This window comes from Bufo bufo, chromosome 2, assembly GCF_905171765.1.
Source record: "Bufo bufo chromosome 2, aBufBuf1.1, whole genome shotgun sequence".
NCBI classification, from domain to species: Eukaryota; Metazoa; Chordata; class Amphibia; order Anura; family Bufonidae; genus Bufo; species Bufo bufo.
In genome coordinates this window covers 520231866-520252921 of record NC_053390.1, presented here as the reverse complement: position 1 = coordinate 520252921, position 21056 = coordinate 520231866, and the positions used below count along the sequence as shown (strand labels likewise).

General features: G+C 42.0%; 1 protein-coding gene across 1 annotated transcript in view; it reads right to left on the bottom strand.

Moving 5' to 3' along the window:
* Positions 1 to 21056, bottom strand: part of BMP2K (BMP2 inducible kinase) — a 277829-nt gene that overhangs the window by 48236 nt on the left and 208537 nt on the right. The window contains exons 10-14 of the mRNA XM_040417921.1: positions 20044 to 20204; positions 19731 to 19912; positions 13334 to 13426; positions 9848 to 10023; positions 240 to 400 (exon numbers count right to left, since the gene is read on the bottom strand). Of these exons, the coding sequence (XP_040273855.1) occupies positions 240 to 400; positions 9848 to 10023; positions 13334 to 13426; positions 19731 to 19912; positions 20044 to 20204 (773 nt within the window). The remainder of the gene's footprint in view (positions 1 to 239; positions 401 to 9847; positions 10024 to 13333; positions 13427 to 19730; positions 19913 to 20043; positions 20205 to 21056) is intronic.

Here is a 21056-nt window from a genome sequence, read left to right as displayed (position 1 = left end):
AATAATCAAAAATAAAATAAGCAAGAGATGTGAGTGCATCTCATTTATAATCAATGTCTTCTCTTAAGCCCTTTCCCATGTCTTTTAATCCTAATAAACCTGGACACAATGTTGCCCCTCAGATACGTAGAAAGAAGTTGTGTGTGTAATTCTGGTCCACAAGACAGGGCAAATTCTGGCTGCGAGTTTTGTGTGTCCAATTTATTGTGAAGCAAATTAAGCCTTCAATGTCCCCTTACTTGATCTCAGGAGGTCAAATTCCCTGTCCAGCAACTCTTCCTCTGTTAGCTTGGAGAAGTTATCATCACCAAATGGATTCCAGCCTGACATATCCGGGGGGTTGTTGCTGTTCTGTTTTGGTAAATTAGAAGTGGGTTCCTTTTCTGGTACACCTGCAGACCTGAAGCATTAACAAATTCCATTATTATAGATTTACATGGCTTTTATCTAGAGTTACATGAATGACATTGAATGGCGCTAAACCATAAGGTCTTGCGGTAAAGTATCTGAATGGAGAAAGCAATATGACGTAACTCAAAATAGCCACGAACTATAGTTACTTTTAATTTAGATTTAAAATGTGAAATCTTGCAAAACATTTAGATTTTGTTGCTTAGGTTTGCTGCATAGACAATTTAGTTAGATGCTCCTTAGCGACAGACTACAAACTGCAAAGTGACAGTCTGTAGCTAAGAAGCAACAGACAGAATTAAAGGGGTTTTCCACTTTCAGGCGGAAACCAAAAACATGCGATCCACCAGCAATAAAGAATAGATCATTACTTGCCTGACAGCTTCCACTCCGTGCTCTGTTCACCTGGCTGCCGTGGTGGCATCATATCGACAATATGTGACTACTACAGTCAATCAATGGCCTCAGCAGTGCACTGAAGAAGCCAGTGATTGGCTGCAGTGGTCATATGTTGTCGATGTGACATCACTAGGTAAACAAAGCCCTGCTGGGAGAACCAGAGCAACGGAGCAGGTTCTGTTGGGTAATTAACGTTAGATTCTTTACTGCAAGCAGATTGCATGTTCTCTCCAGTTTCCTCCTGAGTTCCATACATATAAAAACTTTTTATGCATTTGAATCTCAGGTTATAGACTGAACTCTCTTAAAACTGCCCATAACTTACTGAAAGATAAAACTCCCCAAAGCTGCCCTTTGCTTTTGCATGGTGACAAACTTTTCTTTTACCTCTATAAAATGCGTTGAAAAAACTGTACATTCTATCAAACACCACAGACATGTCATGGTGACATAAATAGCAGCCTCTGAGAATGGTCCATTCACAGAATGCAGCCCATCATAAATGGAGCCTGTATCCGCCTATGGCACAGTCAGTACTGATACAGTCCTGATCAAAAGTTTAAGACCACTTGAAAAATAGCAAAAAATCATATTTAGCATGGCTGGATCTTAACAAGGTTCCAAGTAGAGCTTCAACATGAAGAAATGAGAGACAAAACATTTTTTGAGCATTTAATTAAATGAAAACAACAAATAAACTGAAACGGGCTGTTTTTCAGCTGATCAAAAGTTTAGGACCACATGCCTTTAAAAGGCCAAATCTGTGCAAAGATGTGGATTCATTGTCATTTTCTGTCAGATAGTCACACGTTGTGATGGCAAAGGCAAAAAAACTGTCCCTTTTTGAACGTGGTCGGGTTGTTGAACTGCATAAGCAGGGTCTCTCACAGCGCGCCATCGCTGCTGAGGTGGGACGCAGTAAGACAGTCATTTGGAATTTCTTAAATTCTTAAATGATCCTGAGGGTTATGGAACAAAAAAGTCAAGTGGAAGACCCCCAGAAATTTCATCAGCACTGAGCCGGAGGATCCAATTGGCTGTCCGTCAAGACACTGGACGATCCTCGACCCAAATTAAGGCCCTTACAGGTACTGACTGCAGTCCCATAACCATCAGACGGCATCTGAGACTGAAGGGCTTCAAAAACAAAAAACGTCTTCAAAGACCTCGTCTCCTTGAACGCCAGAGAACTGCTCTTTTGGACTTTGCAAGAGAGCACCAAACATGGGACATTCAAAGGTGGAAGAAAGTTTTATTCTCTGATGAGAAAAGATTTAACCTCGATGGTCCTGATGGTTTCCAACGTTACTGGCATGACAAGCAGATCCCACCTGAGATGTTTTCTACGCGCCACTGTGGAGGGGGCGCCATAATGGTCTGGGGTGCTTTTTCCTTCAGTGGAACAATGGAGCTTCAGGAAGTGCAGGGGCGTCAAACGGCCGCTGGCTATGTCCAGATGTTGCAGAGAGCATTCCTCATGACTGAGGGCCCTCGTCTGTGTGGTAACGACTGAGTTTTTCAACAGGACAACGCTACAGTACACAATGCCCGCAGGACAAGGGACTTCTTCCAGGAGAATAACACCACTCTTTTGGCCCCGATGCGTGTTCCCCTGATATAAATCCAATTGAGAACCTTTGGGGATGGATGGCAAGGGAAGTTTACAAAAATGGACAACAGTTCCAGACAGTAGATGGCCTTCGTGCGGCCGTCTTCACCACTTGGAGAAATGTTCCCACTCACCTCATGTAAACGCTTGCATCAAGCATGCCGAAACGAATTTTTGAAGTGATAAACAATAACGGCGGAGCTACTCATTACTGAGTTCATGTTTGGAAGTTGGATTTCTGTTTTGGGGGGGTTTAGGATTTTTTTTGGAGGTGTGGTCCTAAACTTTTGATCAGCTGAAAAACAGCCTGTTTCAGTTTATTCGTTGTTTTGTCTCACTCCCATTTCTTCTTGTTGCATGTTGAAGCTCTACTTGGAACCTTGTTAAGATCCAGCCATGCTAAATATGATTTTTTGCCATTTTTCAAGTGGTCTTAAACTTTTGATCAGGACTGTATCATAGCTGGTAGTAATAGCCTGCATGAATAACATAAATTAGGTTTTATAAGATATTTTACTGTAAATTGCTACATTGCTGTACCTTTTTTTTTACGTGTTTCTCATTTCACTGAGTTTACCTTTATGACATTTTAATTCTTGTATTAAACACACTGTCAGTTATCTGCGTAAACTACTCCTAAGTCACCTAATAAACCCTACAAAAACCTAACTACTTAGAATCTCAGAACATGTTTAATAGGCTTGTAAACTGCATTTATAGATGGAATCTAACTTGTAGAACAGGCTATGTGCAGGGTAATTTTATTTCCTCTAATGTCATGCATGATATATGATGGATTTGGTTGTCAACATAACACTTCATTTATTCTCACAGCAATAGCACAGCCAGAAATGTTCTGACGATTCACTTCAAGTTGAGCCTCACCTAATGGCTTTGCTTTTTAGCTTACTTTTAAGGCTATGTTCACTCTCAGAAGACTTCACCTTCTCCATTGTCACACAGCACACGTAACAATACAGGTTATATGCATGCAGCAAGGTCCTCTCCATGGACAAAAACTATAATGTTTTTATTTTTTATTAAAGTTTTCATCAATTCATATTTTATATATTTGGAATGGTGTTTAAAAAGGCATGTGTCATCAAAAAATGACCTATTGTTTAAATAATTGTTTTATGTTAAACATATTTTTAAAGAATTTTTTGTTAGTTTTAATTTTCCATTTCAATTAAAAATAAATAAAAATAAATAAATAAAAATTCAGCAGTTTTTGCATTGCCCACTAAGTCTACTATTAGGTGGTCTGTACAAATCACTTTTCATCATTATTAGGGATGTGTGAACCCCTGGATGTTCGGGTTTGATGGGTTCGGCCCCAAACACCAAACCCCACTGAAGTCAATGGGGAGCAGAACTTTGGGGCTGAAAAATGGCTGTAAAAAAGTCAGAGAAAGGGCTAGAGGGCTGCAAAAGGATCCAAAATGGGGGTAAGAGCAGGACAATTGCCCTGCAAACAAATGTGGATAGGGAAATTACATAAAATAAGATAAAATACATAAAAATAAAAAATAATCTTGAACCAGGAGGTGGAGGTCCAAGTGCAGTATGTAGTTGAGGAGGCTGTAGACATGACGGCCCCATTGAAGTGAATGGGTCCTCACCCGAGCCGCAAAAACTGCGGCTCGGATGCGGACCCGAACAACGGTCGTGTGCATGAGGCCTTATTCACATGTCAGTGTTCGTTTCTCCGTTCCGTGGCCCGCCAAAAAAATATGACATGTCCTATTCTTGTCTATTTTGCAGACAAAATAGGCATTTCTACAATGGGCCGCCCGTTCCGTTCTGGTGTGGATCCACGGTTTGCGGAACGCAAAAAACGGAACGGTCGTGTGCATGAGGTCTAAGGCATAAGACATAATAATCTTGAGCCAGGAGGTGGATGTGGCGGTGCAGGCAGAAGAGGCGGACGTGGCAGTGCAGGTGGAAGAGGCAGCCATTGCCAACATTTATTTTTATTTTATATTTTTTTTTGGTTTGTGGAGGCCCCAAAACATTGGGAAATTGTAAAGAGAATGCACAAAGTGCGCTGGAGTATAACAATGGCTCGGTGCGACTGGTATACTTCTCTAATCTGCCCAAGGTACAGACAAGTCCTGTGGGATCCATGTCTGGTTCATTTTAATGAACGCGAGCTTGACCACATTGGCTGTGGACAGGCGACTGCGCTTGTCTGTGATGACGCCCCCTGCCGTGCTAAACACACGTTCAGATAATACACTGGCTGCAGGGCAGGCCAGCACCTCCAAGACGTTAAGAGCAAGCTCAGGCCATGTGCCCAATTTGGAGACCCAGAAGTTAAATAGGGCAGACCCATCAGTCAGTACAGGTGAAACTCGAAAAATTAGAATATCGTGCAAAAGTCCATTTATTTCAGTAATGCAAATTAAAAGGAATTGCATTAATGCAGCTTAAAATTAGAATTTTGTGAAAGGGTTCAATATTCTAGGCTCAAAGTGTCAGCTAATTAATCCATACCCCCTGAGCAAAGGGTACCTGAGATTGTGATTTTGGGGTTTCATAAGCTGTAAGCCATAATCATCCAAATTATAACAAATAAAGGCTTGAAATATCTCGCTCTGCATGTAATGAGTCTATCTCATATGTTAGTTTTACATTTTAAGTTGCATTACTGAAATAAATAAACTTTGCACAATATTCTAATTTTTCGAGTTTCACCTGTACATGCAGTGTACTCCTCCACCATGTTGCTGAAATGCTGCCTCCTGCTAAGACGGTGAATATCAGCTGGTGGTGCTGGTTGTTGTTGTGGCGTGCTGACATTGCTTTTCCACATTTCGGCCATGCTAACCTGCCCTTCTGAGGTGCTGGTGGTGCCCAAGCTGTGTTGACGACTTCCTCCTCCTCCTTCCACTGAGGCCCCGCTGTCAGGTGGGAACGCCATCAGTATCGGGTCTACCAGCATGTGCTTGTACTCGCACATCTTCCGGTCACGCTCCAGTGATTGAATTATGGACGGCACATTGTTTTTGTACCGGGGATCCAGCAGGGTGGCCACCCAGTAATCAGCACTTGTAACAATGAGGGCAACTCGGAAGTTGTTGTGTAGGCACTGCTGCATGTAGTCGCTCATGTGTGCCAGACTGCCCAGAGGCAACAATAAGCTGTGCTCAGTGGGAGGTGTATCGTCTGTGTCCTCTGTATCCCCCCAGCCACGCTCCATTAACGCCTGTGAGCTGATTTGGGTGCCACCCTGCTGTGAACGCGATTCCTCCTCCTCATCATCATCATCGTCCAAAACGTGCCCTGGCTGGACAGTTGTGTACCTGGCCGCTATTGGTACAGGAACTCACCCTCCGAGCCACATGTGGACGACTGGCCTGAAACTCCTCTTCCTCCTGTGCCTTATCCTCATCTATGATTGCCTGAAGCATTTTTTCAAGGAGGCACAGAAGTGGGATAGCAACTCTGATGACAGCGTGATCACCGCTAGCCATGTTGGTGGAGTACTCAAAACAGCGCAACACGGCACACATGTCCCGCATGGAGGCCCACTCGTTGGTTGTGCAGTACAGACCAAGAAGTGGTGCCTATTAGGCTTAGCGGCCAGAGCAAAAACTGCAGGTTTTATGTTTTTTGTTTAAATATAGATATTGACACAGAAAATTAAAAATAACATCAAAAATTCTTTAAAAATATGTTAAACATAACGTGATTTAGATAATAGGTCATTTTCTGATGACACATTCCCCTTAAATTACCAGATTTTTTCAAAATTCACAATGTTTTTCATAAATCTTTGTTAAAGAAATATGTTACTCCTCTGGTTTTACAGAAACCTCCTAAGACTGGTGGAGGTAGAAGGTGAAACAGAATTTGAGTCAGGAAGAATTCTAGATTTCAGAGGGGTCCGTAATAAGTTACAATATCTAATCCACTGAAAAGGTTATGGTCCTGAGGAGAGGTCTTGAGTTTCAGCTGAAGAGGTCAATGCTGATCAGTTGATTAAGAAATTTCATGACAAACTTGCTCCTATTGAGGGGGGGGTACTGTCACAATTCCCTTGGACTCTGCTGTCTCCATGTGGCAGCAGAGTCAGGTTGCCGGGGGAACCAGGGCTGCTGGGCAGCCTGTGCTGACATCGGTGCCCTGGGCCAAAGAGGAGGTGCGCCGGGGCTCCTGCGCATCAGGGCGCACGGCTGGCAGCTCTACCTGGTGTGCAGGCACACCGGCGTGAGCTGCATTTCTTCAGTATAAAAAGCCAGAACCTAAATGCACAGGTGCCGATTAATTCCTTGTCCTCTGGCTCCCCCTACTGTTCCATTGCTTTTACTGAGAAGTCCTTTAGTTTTCTGGATTTGATATTGTGACTACATTTTTGGCTTCTGTCGATTTGGTATTATATTGATCTCCTGGTTCTGACTTTTTGGCATGTTTGGTTTTCTCGTTTTCCCCTGGAATATCTTGTACTGCATTGTCTAACTGGCACTTCAACGATTTTGTTTGTCCATTTGTTTGTCCCTGTATGTGTGTCACCCTTCACCTATTTCAGTATAGGGACTGCCGTCCAGTTGTGGGGTCAATGCCGAGGGTGACCGTGCATGTAGGTAGGGATAATGGGTCCGGACAGTTTTAGGGCTGCACTATCCCTGTTTGTATGTGATGGTAGTCATTATCCTGACAGCCATGCTGCAAACGCTGGGGGAGTAACAGCTGAGTATAGGCTCATTTTTCATTTTATTACATTTTGACATTATAACCAATGTATGTAAGAAAGTCTAAAAAGCATGATATCTAATGAACACTGAAATGTCATGTTATTTTAGTGCATAGGTCCTAGTAGGATGTGAGCAATATGCAGAATAGAAGGCTTGGACTTAAATTATAGCACTGAAAGCAGAGGCACTTAGTACAAATCTAAGAAGAGTGGCAAATGCAGCGGGGTGCTTTACCAAGTGCCATGGAAGTGTACCAATGTGGTCTTCGAACAGGTCATGTAAACTTTTAAACATTTTAAACAGGACCTGTCACCACTCCTGACATGTATGTTTTAGCAATTAGTTGTATTCCACGTGAAATGACAATTCTGTATCAACTCTATGTTGTTCCATTCTTCTATTATTCCTACTAAAAGTTTATGATTAAAGTTACAACTAGTTGTTTGAGGTATCAGTGACATCCTCCCGCCAGCCTGCGCTGGGATATAGGCATCTTATTTTTTCTTTCCTAGTCTGGACTACTTTGGAAAACACACTTCTGGGGGCTTCATTTCTACTGGAGCCACTCTGGGAAAGTGTATTACTACCGACAGCACTCTGCTTAGCATAATTATTTTTGTATGCTATTCGTATTTTCAAGGGGCTATCTGTATGGCACTATATTTTCTGCAGTATAGTATTTGGGGGCACTGGGGTACAGTATTGAGGGTAGTAGCAGGATGATGATGCTGTTGGGGCACTGGGATTGGGAGTTTGTGTTAAGAAGGTGAGGAGGAGGATAGAAAAGCGAGGAACATAAGATGTCTGAGTAAAAAACTTTCCAGAGGCGAGACAAAGTTGTCATGACAGTCTGGGCTGAATTTAGAAGATAAGGAACGAGAGCATCTACAAACAGCGGAGAGATCACTAGATATAATTGGAATGTAGTGCTGTATTCTCCTGTATGTTTGGTAGTGCTGAAAGACCAAGCAGCTGAAGCTAAAGCTGGCGCAGTGCTGTGGCCCACGTCTCACCTCCTCAGCCCCCTCTACCATATCTTAATGGCACTGTGGTATTTAGTTCTGCTGGGGCAGCTTATTGTGCTGCACCATGGTATTTACCGTATATACGACGAGTTTTTTGGCACATATTTTTGTGCTCAAAAAGCCCCCTCGTCTTATACTCGAGTCTAGGTCTGTATTATGGCAACTTACATTGCCATAATACAGACCAACAGTGGCGTAGCTATAGGGGTCGCAGCGGTCGCAATTGCGACCGGGCCCCTAAGTCAGGGGGGCCCACGGGGCCCCCCAGGAGATAATGAGTAAAGCCCTGGATTATTTATTTGGATATCTTACTTTGTTTTAGTTCCGGTAATAGCAGGCAGTGCGGGGGGCGGCGCTCACTCATTGACGTCACACGCCTGCGCCGCCTAGTGGGAGAAGCAGGCGCGTGACGTCAGTGAGTGAGCGCCGCCCACCCGCACTGCCTGCTATTACCGGAGCTAAGACAAAGTAAGATATCCAAATAATCAGAGTAAAGAACTCAATTAGCAATGATTAAAGTTAAAGTAGTTACTGATTATTTTATAAATATACTGCTGTGAGCGGCGGGGAGGGGGATCTGTGGTTGGCACTGTAGGGGGATCTGTGGATGGCAGTGCCATCCACAGATCTCCCCCCTAAACAGTGCCATCCACAGATCCCCCCTAAACAGTGCCATCCACAGATCCCCCCTAAACAGTGCCATCCACAGATCCCCCCTAAACAGTGCCATCCACAGATCCCCCCTAAACAGTGCCATCCACAGATCCCCCCTCCCCTAAACAGTGCCATCATGGCACTGTTTAGGGGAGGGGGGATCTGTGGATGGCACTGTTTAGGGGGGATCTGTGGATGGCACTGTTTAGGGGGGATCTGTGGATGGCACTGTTTAGGGGGGAGATCTGTGGATGGCACTGTTTAGGGGGGAGATCTGCGGATGGCACTGTTTAGGGGAGGGAGATCTGCGGATGGCACTGTTTAGGGGAGGGAGATCTGCGGATGGCACTGTTTAGGGGGTATCTGTGGATGGCACTGTTTAGGGGGGATCTGTGGATGGCACTGTTTAGGGGGGAGATCTGTGGATGGCTCCCTGTATTTAATGCAGAGTGTGTGTGTATATAATGCACACACTCTGCATTAAATACAGGGAGTCAGACTCCCATCAATCTGAGTCACCCTCTTGCAGATGTGTGTATATAATGTAGAGTGTGTGCATTATATACACATACACTCTGCATTATAGCTGCATTTCCCACCCTAGTCTTATACTCGAGTCAATAATTTTTCCCATTTTTTTGGGGTAAAATTAGGGACCTCGGCTTATATGTGGGTCGGCTTATACTCGAGTATATACGGTAGTTCTGCTGGAGTGGTATTTTGTGTTGCACTGATATTGCTGATCCCTGCCTTCTGCCAATTTGGACCCACTTTTATTTTTATTTTTTTATTTTTTTGCAAGGCCACTTTAAGTTCCCAATTCTCCCCTGGCCATAAATTTATAGTGGGAATAACAGAGGGACAGCACAAAACAGAGTTACAAAAAAACATGTTCCAGAGCTCTTATTTCCTAGGGAATGCAAGCTGTTACTGAAAGAGGTTATAGGTTCTCTTTAACAATAGCATAAACGATAATAAATGTTCCCCATGAATATTTTTTTTAATAAATACATATTATTCTGCATTTATAGAAATATTTAAGAGCTACTTACATGTTAGTATTACACAAGTTTCTCATTGCTCCCACATGCTCCAGGTGAGGAGTGGCATATGATACTAAGGTTGGAGTGAACTGCTGAGGAGAAGACAGATACTGAGGAGGGTGAGACTGAAGATGGACCATGGCTTGCTGCTGCTGTTTTAACGGAGCCTGTTGATACTGATGAACCTGTTTATAAAAAAAACATTCATGAAACTACAACATAAGCTGGGAGTTACAGATAACAGCTCTAGTCATTAACCCTTTCCTGACACTGCAATTTTCCATTTTAGCGTTTTAGTTTTTTTACTTCCTATCCTCTGGAGCCATAACTTTTTTTTTTTTTTTCGTTCACAGTCGCATGAGTGTTTTTTTTTTATAGTTTTTTTTTTTTTTTTGCAGGACATGTACTTTCTAATGTCACTATTTCATATTCAAACAATGTAGTGGAAAGCTGGAAAAAAATTGTAAATGGGGTGGAATTGGGAAACAAAATTCTGCCACAATTTTATGGATTTAGTTTTTACGACATTCCCGATCCGGTTAAACTGACAACTGACCTGTTGCCCTCATTTCCTGGGCTAGTACAATTACAACAATACCATTTATATGTTTTTTCTTCTGTTTCAATACTGAAATAAAAAAAATAAAAAACTATGGATAAAATGTATTTTTCTTTTTATCTCCATATTCTGACCCCGCTCCCCCCCCCCCCCCCAAAGCTGTGTGGGTACTCATTTTTTGCAGGACAATCTGTAGTTTTTATTGATACCATTTTGGAGTGTGTGCGACTTTTTGATCACATTTCTTTGAACTGAAGTTGAAGGGAGTTGAACTGAAAGATCAGCCATTTAGATTTTTTTCCATTGCGGCATGCACCGTCTGGGATAAATATTTTTATATTTTAATAGTATGGGCATTTTCAGACGTGGAAATGCCAGATCTTTTAAATTATTTTTATTTTCAGGACAGGGGGATGATTAGAATTTTAATATTTGAAAAAAAAAATTAAATATTTTGAAAAACTTACTTTTTTTTCCTTTTTTTTTTTTTTTAAAGACCTCCAAGGGGACTCCAGCATGCAATCAATAGACTGCCATTCAGGAATGGAATTGTATCCATTACTGAACAGAAAATTAAGTATATTTATTTATTATTTATTTTATTTATATATTGCTGAATATTTTTCAGCGCCTTACAGACATTATCATTGTTTACTGTCTCCAATGGAGCTAACATTGGAATATACCAGTAAGAGTCTGCCTAGAAGTCTTGTACAGGCTCTGGCCTATTACTACTAAGGAATGCCTTCCCCAGATCTCAATGAGGGGAAAGCGTTCCAGCCCTGGAAGGGCATGCTCCCAGTTTTTTTTTAGTTCACATGCTGTGGTCACATTTGACCATGGAATTTGAGGGGTTAATTGTCTGCAATCGGCGTTATTGGCTATGGCACTTGCTCCAATTCGGAGCAGGTGCTATCTTTAAAGACCCATCATCAGGAACAGGTTAAGCAAACCTATCATAATGAAATGCAGTGCAATTTTCAGGCAGAAAGTTATACAGCAGAAGGAGTTGAACAGATTGATTTATAGTTTTTCAGAATAACTTGTATTTTATTCATTTAAATCCCTTTTCGTTCAACGTGTGGAGTCCCATGGGTGGTCCTACTTAGTGATTGACAGCCTTCAGTATATGATATACTTATATTGAATCTTTTTCCACAAAACAATATAAAAATCTCAGCATCACCTCCTCTATAACATGCTGCATGCAGATTGTACTGCATTTTCCGGATGATAGGTTCAACTTAAATGGAGTCTGTCAGTAGGTTTGATCATGCAGTCCTGCTGACAGTGTTACTGTAGGTAGGGGACAGGTACTGTAGGGTGAACATGTCTTTTGTGGAGCTTTTACTATAAGGAGTAGTGTTAATATGTGAAATATTTGCTAGTGCCCTAGAGGTGATGCTTCACTGTGAAGTTCAATGAGCTGCTTCACAGTCTCTTCCCCTGTCTACATTATCATCCATCTAGGAGACCACTACAGCTATCACTCAGAGGGGAGGGGTTCTGAAGCAGGTCACTGCAGAGCACATTTCACACTGAAGATCCGCCTCCTGAGCACTTACAGGAGCAGAGCCTAACAGAATACAAGTTCATATTCACACTACTCCTGATGATAAAAGCTCTGCAAAAGGTATGTTTATCCTGCTTACCCCAGCAGATTAATGAGCACCATATAACAAGCATATATAACACTAAAAACAAAGGAATAGACACTTAGGACTGTTTACATCCCTGACCACTACACACTGAATATTAGATGTTTCACTGAAGTTGACTTAGTTACAGGTTATTTTTTTAAGTGTGCCTTGAGTGCAGTACCTTTGCCAAACCTTTCACTTCTAAGTTCAGCAGTTTGTGCTGCAGACTTCTTCTTCCTCCTAACAGGAAGTTACCATGGTCTGCCATGTTACCAATAAAGTGGAATTGCAGCCCAGTCCTGGACCTTTACAAGCATAGCAGTCCACAGTACAGCTGCCACCTCTCTCAAGGGGGCTGTCTACTTGAATCAGTGTCAAAACTGTACTGACAATGCAAGAATTTGTAATTCTCTGTTGGGGTGAGACAGTAGTGTTAGAGTCCTGTCAGATATTCTACACTCAAAGATTATCTTGTAATTTAGAACAATCTAACAAGTATTTGAGCGATAATCGCTTAGTCTAAAAGGGGCCTTAGCTATAGCTCTATCTCGATCTCAGCAGGGAGAAAGTAAAGGGCTGCAGTAATTCAGGTGTCCTTCTACCCTGTCACATACTGAAGTAAATTGACACTGCAGTCTGCAAGTGAATAAAAAGTAAAGAGCACTTATTTTTCATCCTAGAATTTACACACTGAGACAACTGTAGACAGACAGTCTAAAAAAAATGTGCAGTAGCGGATGCTCAGTGATAAATCTGGTGTACATTTACACTGCCTTATACCATCTATTAGCGTAGCTTATGCCGAAAATGTGTCCGCATGCCCTCAAAATCTACCTCAATGCGCCAGAATTCCGTCCTTGCACCAAAAAGCTGTTCCAACCCTGAGACAAAGGTCTGTCCCAATGCTCCAAAATTAAGTCCACCACAAACTTTAGACAACTCTTAGTTAGCCTAATCTTCACTACTATTATGTGTCAGAATCATGGATTTCAGCTTCATATATGCACCTTGAAGGTAGACTAGAGCTGGCCACATCCATATTCTAGTTTAAAACCAGGAACAGTTTTTTTGGCGCTTCTGAATTATAAATGTCTATAAAATGAGTTGTGCCAGAATTTTAGCACAAACAATGCTAAGAAAGTGGCACACTTATATAGTAAATGTGGACCATTATAATTCCTCCCGAGTGTGGTCTCTAATGGACAGTAACAAACTTTATTACTACAACGAATGTACTATTAAAAGGAGATTCAAATGTGAAAACATTAGTAAATCACTGATATAACACTGACTTACCATGGCTGGATATTGAGGTGGGATATGTTGTTGGTGGTATATGGAGTGCATCAAATATTGTTGCTGAAGAAACTGCTGTTGATACTGTTGATACTGTATACAAAGACATACTGGTGTTTAGTGTAAAATAAAATCTTATATAATTTAACTTTTATCCTACTATTTTCTCTGTGACCATGAGGACGTTATTTATTAAAGCATATTTCTAAATATCTTAAGGGTAAATATAGACACTATATAACATTGCTTAAAGGGCTGGCCCATAAAAAAAATCATGAATGTTGGGGGTTCGACTGCTGAGAACACTACCGATCAAAAGGAGTCTTATGTCTCCCATTAGAATGGAGGGGTGGACAAGCACTACTACTCCATGCGGTCTTTATCGGAGTGACTGAGATAGTTAAGAACATTGCATAGCTATCTTCGCCAGTCCCATAGACTTTGAATGGAGCAGTAGTGGACACTGCACCATTAAAACAGAGAAAGAAAGGACTCTGGTTTGTGTGATTGGTGGGGGTCCCAGCAGTTAGAACCCCAGTGCCTATATGTTAATCACCTATCCTGTGGATCATTATTAACCCATTAGGACACAGTCTAATTTGATACCTAATGGGCTTGTGCCACAAAAAATATTTGACATTTTTCAAACCAGCACCTGAACCTGAATACTTTTGTAATTGAATGTAACAAAAAATGTAGTACAGTTACTGAGTTATTCAATAAAATGTATTTGTATGGCGCCAAATACTATTTGTTCTTTTCCTTATTTCCTGTCCATCTCACTGAGATGGCCGCACATGTTCAGTTTAAATCCTGAACTGCCACTAGCCATATCTCCTGTGACAATTACAGTGGAAGCCACAGCAGAAAGGACATGCCCCATGAGCTGCCAAACTGTAATAAACCTAGCAGAATAATTGGAAAAATGAACGGGCTGATCTCTGGATCCATGTGAGGTACAGGGCTGGTTCTAGCTTTGTTAGAAAGAGATCGTCATGTACTATATGATGTCTGATTTTAATTTTTTACATGAATCATGGCATAACTCCTTTAAGGCTCATCATTTTTTGTTTGGTTTTTGATCTCTGCATTTCAAAAGCCATATCCATTTTGTTTTTTTCATCGACCTAGCCGTATGAGGGCTTGTTTTATGCAGGTAAAGTTATATTTTTAGTGGCACCATTTTGGGGTACATTAAAAGTTTTAAACGTTTTGGGGTGACAGTGTTAAAAAATAAAGAAGTTCTGCCATTGTTTTTAGAGTTTTATTCTGTGTGTCAGTATGATTATGGAGATACCAAATTTATATGGTTTTTGTTAAATATGTTTATAAAAAAAAAAAAAAACTGTCACCATATTTGAACACCCATAACTTTTTTTTTCTGGCAACAGAACTTTGTGAGGGCCCCTTTATTAGTGACCTCCACAGTACCCGTCTCGTTAACAGTGATTTCCACAATAACCTGCCCCCTTAACAGAGACCTTCACAGCGCCCGCCCCTTTAACAGGGACCTCCACAGCATCCCGCCCCTTTAACAGTGACCTCCACAATGGCCGACCCTTTATTAGTCACCTCCACAGTACCCCATTTTCTTAACAGTGATTTCCACAACACCCTGTCCCCTTAACAGTGGCCTCTACAGCAATCTGCCCCTTAACACTAACCTCCATAGCGGACTTTCCCCTTAATTGTGACCTCCATCCACAACAGCCTGCCCCTAGGGTGGCCAGAGATCTGGTTTTAGGCCGGACAGTCCGGCTTTCAGACTCCCTGTCCTCCGTCTGGTGCAGGGCCTGGACGGACACAGGGATGTCCTTTTGAACAGCTCACTCTCAGACAGCAGCACTGTGCTGTTTGAGCGTCAGATGCAGGGAGGAAGTCACCATCCCTCCCACCCCTGCAGCTGACAGAAGTTGATTTTTAATGTAAAAGCTTCTGGCTGGCACTCAAATAGATGGATTTACATGGACTGTTCAGTTTTGTAAAATATTCTGCATTTATTGAGCATAAACATACATATATTTAGTAAGATCACTAAAAAAACTAAAAACTATAATCAAAATAAAAATAAAAATACTCGTGAGTCTCCACCTCTAGGCATCACTGTGGTACCTACAGTGATAAGTCCCCACTTATACGTTGTTTCTTCAAGCGCTCCTTCAATGTACAAGTGGGGACTTATCACTGTAGGTACCACAGTGATGCCTAGAGGTGGAGACTCACGAGTATTTTTATTTTTATTATAGTTTTTAGTGTTTTTTAGTGATCTTAAAAAATATGTTTATGCTCAATAAATGCTGAATATTTAACAAAACCGAACAGTCCATGTAAATCCATCTATTTGAGTGCCAGCCAGAAGCTTTTACATTATTGTAATATTTTTCACAAGACAATAGAGTGTGTCTGCTGGAGAAAGCACCTTTACCGTGTTGCAGCTGAGGTTGAGCCACTGGCACAACGTTTTTATTCAGAAGTTGATTTTTACCCTCATTTTTTGAATCCCCGTCGGCTGCGGAGTGGGGGGGACGTGGGCTAACCGGATCGGGGGCGTGGCGTAGCAGGACCTGGGGTGGAGTTTTTAAGTCCGTCTTTTGAGGGTGGCCTGAATGGTCACCCTACCTGCCCCCTTAACTGTGACTTCCACAGCACTCCGCTCCCTTAACAGTGTCATCCACAGCGCCCTGCCCGTTTAAAGCTAACCTGCAGCAGTGAAGAAAAATGGTTGGTTTGTTATGAAAACCTGGTGTAAAACTGTGTGTATGTGGAGACTAAGGACCTGCAAACTTCTATTTGCTGATAAGGGTCATGTGATGGTGCCATATTTGCATTTTTGGGGGAATATCTCAGGAACGGTACGTGCTAGAGAGCTGAGACTCGTTCTAAAATCTTCCCGGACACCTGATGTACCTGTGTGCCAAATTTCGTGATTGTAAATGCGACGGTGCAGATTCCTTTAGCGGACATACACTCAGCTTTATATATTGATTGTTCACTGTGCAGATTAAATAATATTTATTAGATCGGGCTGTTTTATGTGAGGAAATGGGAAAAGTGTATCATTTGAATTTTTTTATCTTTTCAAAATATCTTTTTAAAGATTTATTGAACTCTTTTTACACTTTTTTGTCTAATTAGCGGAACCTGTGATAATTTGATGTCTTGTATCATGCACTGTAATATTCATGTATTGTAGTGCATAGTTATTCTGACAGGTAAGGTACTGCATCTTGGTGGAGGCAGAAAGTTTCAGAGGCAGAGACCTTCAGAAGGCCCACAGTAGCCATGCCGAGTACTTCTTCCCTCTAACTGCTCAGATGCTGCTGCCACTACTGACCACAGCACCTGGGGGGTTGAACTGCCTGGACTCCAATATCCTGGCAATGAGAGTCGGGTACCTGCTGTATAATACAGCCAGCACCTGCAAGCAATGGTGCAGTCCCAGCTCCTGAACCTGCACCATTGCCATAACATACTAGCACAGAGTAGGAATGGATCTGCTTCCTTGAAATAGTATGTTATAGAGCAGTAAGGGGTTAAATGTTTTTTATGACCTAACGCCTTTATTAAGATGCCTATTTTTGGCCAGTTTAGACTATAAGACCCTCATAAACTTGGAGGCTTATCTGTTTTATCAGAGGCAACCCCTTTCAAATTGGAGTTCCTACTAGCACCTTGACCAATAACTGGTTTTGGTGGAAGGAAATTGTGGCCAGGCATCTAAACCGCCATGTTTCATTACATGGTGGCGACACATACATGGAAGGCTTGGGTCCCCCAAGCAGCTCTTGGTTCTAGCTCATATAGCAAGGCCCCTTCTATAACATCCATATGTAGTAATGGGTCCTATGGATCAGAGTGACCTTCTTTAAAGTGAACCTGTCACCGGGATTTTGTGTATAGAGCTGAGGATATGGGCTGCTAGATGGCCGCTAGCACATCCGCAATGCCCAGTCCCCATAACTCTGTGTGCTTTTATTGTGTAAAAAAAACTGATTTCATACATATGCAAATTAACCTGAGATGAGTCCTGTCCTTGACTCATCTCAGGGACAGGACTCATCTCAGTTTAATTTGCATATGTATCAAATTGTTTTTTTACACAATAAAAGCACACAGAGCTATGGGGACTGGGTATTGCGGATGTGCTAGCGGCCATCTAGCAGCCCATATCCTCAGCTCTATACACAAAATCCCGGTGACAGGTTCCCTATAATGGATAAATCAGATTTAACCTAAGAATTGACACTTCTACTACACGGTCTACATAGCTCTTGGGAACATCCCAGGTTCTAATTATTATTCATGCAAGTACTAATATAATAGAAATGTATCCTGAGCACTGCCACTTCTAAAGCAAAGCACTGTATGCAGAATCCTGTTCTTCAGGTTTCATTTACATACCTAGACAGGAATTCCACAATACACTCCTTATCAGAATCCCTTTATCAGAAGGGATCTAATAAGAGAAGATACTGAAGTCACAATTCCAAATCTACCCGGTCAGACAGTCCTTTGCCTGCTGTGCCTGTGGATCCAACAAGTAAAATCATATCTTCTTTACTGACAACTGATGTCATAAAAAAATGCACTTCATGGTCTGGTCTGATGCGTTTCAACCAGGGCTGAAATGATTACTCGATTGAATTGAGTAATTCGACACAAAAAAAAATCATCAATGCAATTTTTTTGTGAGGATTCATTTGTATCATGTGACCATGGAACGGGAATGAAGCGCTTGCTATTACTTACCGCTCTGTGGTCACCCGCCGGCCTGTACCGCGCTGCACTGGATCCTGACACATCATCCGGTAATAGTGACGTCAGAATCCAGTGCAGCGCGCGGAGAAGGGGAAATAGCTGTGGAGCGGCGCCCCTACAGGAAATGTAAGTATTCTATTTCACTGGCGCTGGGGTCATGGCACTGAAGGGGGACAGCCGGCAATGGATGGCATGGAGGGGCAGATGGGAGTGGGGTACATGGAGGGGCTGATCTAATGGCACTGGGCGAGTGGGGGACATGGAGGGGCTGATCTGATGGCACTGGGGGACATGGAGGGGCTGATTTGATGATACTGGAGGAGTAAGGAACATGGAGGTGCTGATCTGATGGCACTGGGGGACATGGAGGGGCTGATCTGATGGCACTAGGGGACATGGAGGGGCTGATCTGATGGCACTGGGGGATATGGAGGGGCTGATCTGATGGAACTGGGGAACATGGAGGGGCTGATCTAATGGCACTGGGGGACATGGAGGGGCTGATCTGATGGCACTTGGGGAGTGGGAGACATGGCAATAGATGAAATGGAGGGGCTGATGGCACTGGGGGAGTGGAGCTGAAGGCACTGGGGTGGAGGAGAGCTGAAGGCACTGGGGGAACGGAGCTGATGGCACTGGGGGGATAGTGGAGCTGATGGCACTGGGGGGATAGTGGAGCTGATGGCACTGAGGGAACTGATGCACTTGGGCTGATCGCACAGGGGGGAACGAAGGGTGTTGGGGACTGATGGCAGGGGGTCTGATGAGTTTTTATAAAGGAAAACAGTCTATTAATAAATTTTTTCTTATTAGATTACTCGATGAATCGTAAAAAATAATCGATAGAATACTCGATTACTAAAATAATCGTTTACTGCAGGCCTAGTTTCAACCATAACAACAGTCTTAATCATAGACATGTCTATGAGTAAGAACGTTGTTACAGTTGAAACGTATCAGACCAGACTATGAAGTGCGTCTTTTAATGTCAACAGTTTTTAATAAAGAAGATATGATTTTACTCGCTGGATCCACCTCCTTTTCTTCCAAGTTTCTCCAGGGTGTGGACACACCTAAGGATCCGAGCTTTGAGTCTACAAACTATTCTCTTGGGAGCTGGGCATCCACCACATGTAAGCCACACGCAGAATACAGGCTGCTGTAAATGATCGCCTAAATTCTCCTGATACTTAGGTAGGACAACAGCAGGGATTTGATTTTACGACCAATTTACCCAAATCTATTAACCACTCATACAGTTTCAGATAGTAAATGAATGTCATAGAATTGCAGTAAATGCACTTGACTAACATATCTGTGAAGGAACATTAATCAGTCGACACCTTCTTCTCGACCTCTTCCGAACCCTCTACCCACCCTCCCATTTACAAGAACACGGCAGCACTGACTGGATAGTGTCAGACTGTGCAGGAACACAACTGGAAACCTATCGGGACCTTCACTGCAAACTTACTGCAATTCATTCATATTTTCTCCAGAATTGTTCTTACATGGATAATGCAAGTAGTTACTAAAACTGACATGTCAGGTGAGGAGAAAATATGTTCTCTTTAAAGACCTTAGAACTTCATCTTCACAAATGAGGAAACCATTTTGGCACCACAATTAATATACTGACCTGCTTTATGTAGGTGTCCTGGAGCAGTTGCTGCTGCTGCAATTGATGTAGCTGCTGTAACCTCCAGTCTCCAGGTTGAAGTTGCTGTAAAACTCTGTGCTGCTGGAAGGACTGCTGGCTACTTTCCTGACTCAACAGTGTGCTAGGCCCATTGCCAGGCCGTGGAGTTGTATCTGTAGCTGCTGAAACAGGATATGACAAATATGTGTTAATCAGTGTCAATGTCCATCTCGTCCCATAGAAGTAATGACGTCCTAACACAATTATAATTTTACATTCTACTGGTATATCATCTCCGGGTAAATTCCCATACCATTGTGGATCTGCTGACTTTGAGCACTCTGTGCTGGCATCTTAACAGGGGTTGCAGTATTTTGAATATTGAGCACCTTTGTCTGGGCTGTACTGGAAAATGCCTTAGGTCTCTGTCTTGGCGCAATGGATGTTTCTGTGGGCCCAAGTGAATCTGTTATTCTGTAAGATGAAACAAAATATGACTGTTACAATAGAAATGTAAAAATATTCTTTCATCAAGGGAACGCTGAGGATATTCTGATCTTCCTGACCTGGCAGTGTACCACCAGCAATCTGAGGTTTTTACCACCTGCAACACCCTCTATTTGGGATATTTTCAAGAAAGCAATTTAGCAAACATGTTATATTCACCCCTTGAAGAAGCAACCGCGCATTGGGGATCTACCTAATGCGCATAGTCATATTAAGAACATGGTTGTGATATGCTTCTTTAGAAGCTGACCAGTAATATGGACTGCTCACTTGCTGAGTGGTTAGGGCAAATGTTGAGAAATTCAAAGCCTAATTTAATGAATATCATAGGACCAGATTTATGAATTGGATTCATTACATATACCCCATCGTTTTATCCTATTTGGAATCAGTTCTCACATACTTTCTGAGGATTTGATAAAAAAAATTGAATAATTTGTTTACTTGTTAGTAGTTTATGATTCCTTTTGGCTTTGTGGGTGATCTAATTGAATTTTGGAGTTTCTACTCTTTATTGCTTTATGATATGGGCAGCAATAAAATGTTTTATAGGATGTGTCCAGCCTGTTTAAATTTTAGCCCTGTGAGATTCTTTCCAGGAAATAAGTTCTAAAATATAGGTAAGTAACCCTATTCTTTAATTACTGAGAATTGAAATATAGGTAAGTAACCCTGTTCTTTAATTACTAAGAACTGAAATATAGGTAAGTACTGTAACCCTATTATTTTATTAATTACTGTGAACTGAAATATAGATAAGTAACCCTGTTCTTTAATTACTGAGAACTGAAAAATAGGTAAGTAATCCTGTTCTTTAAT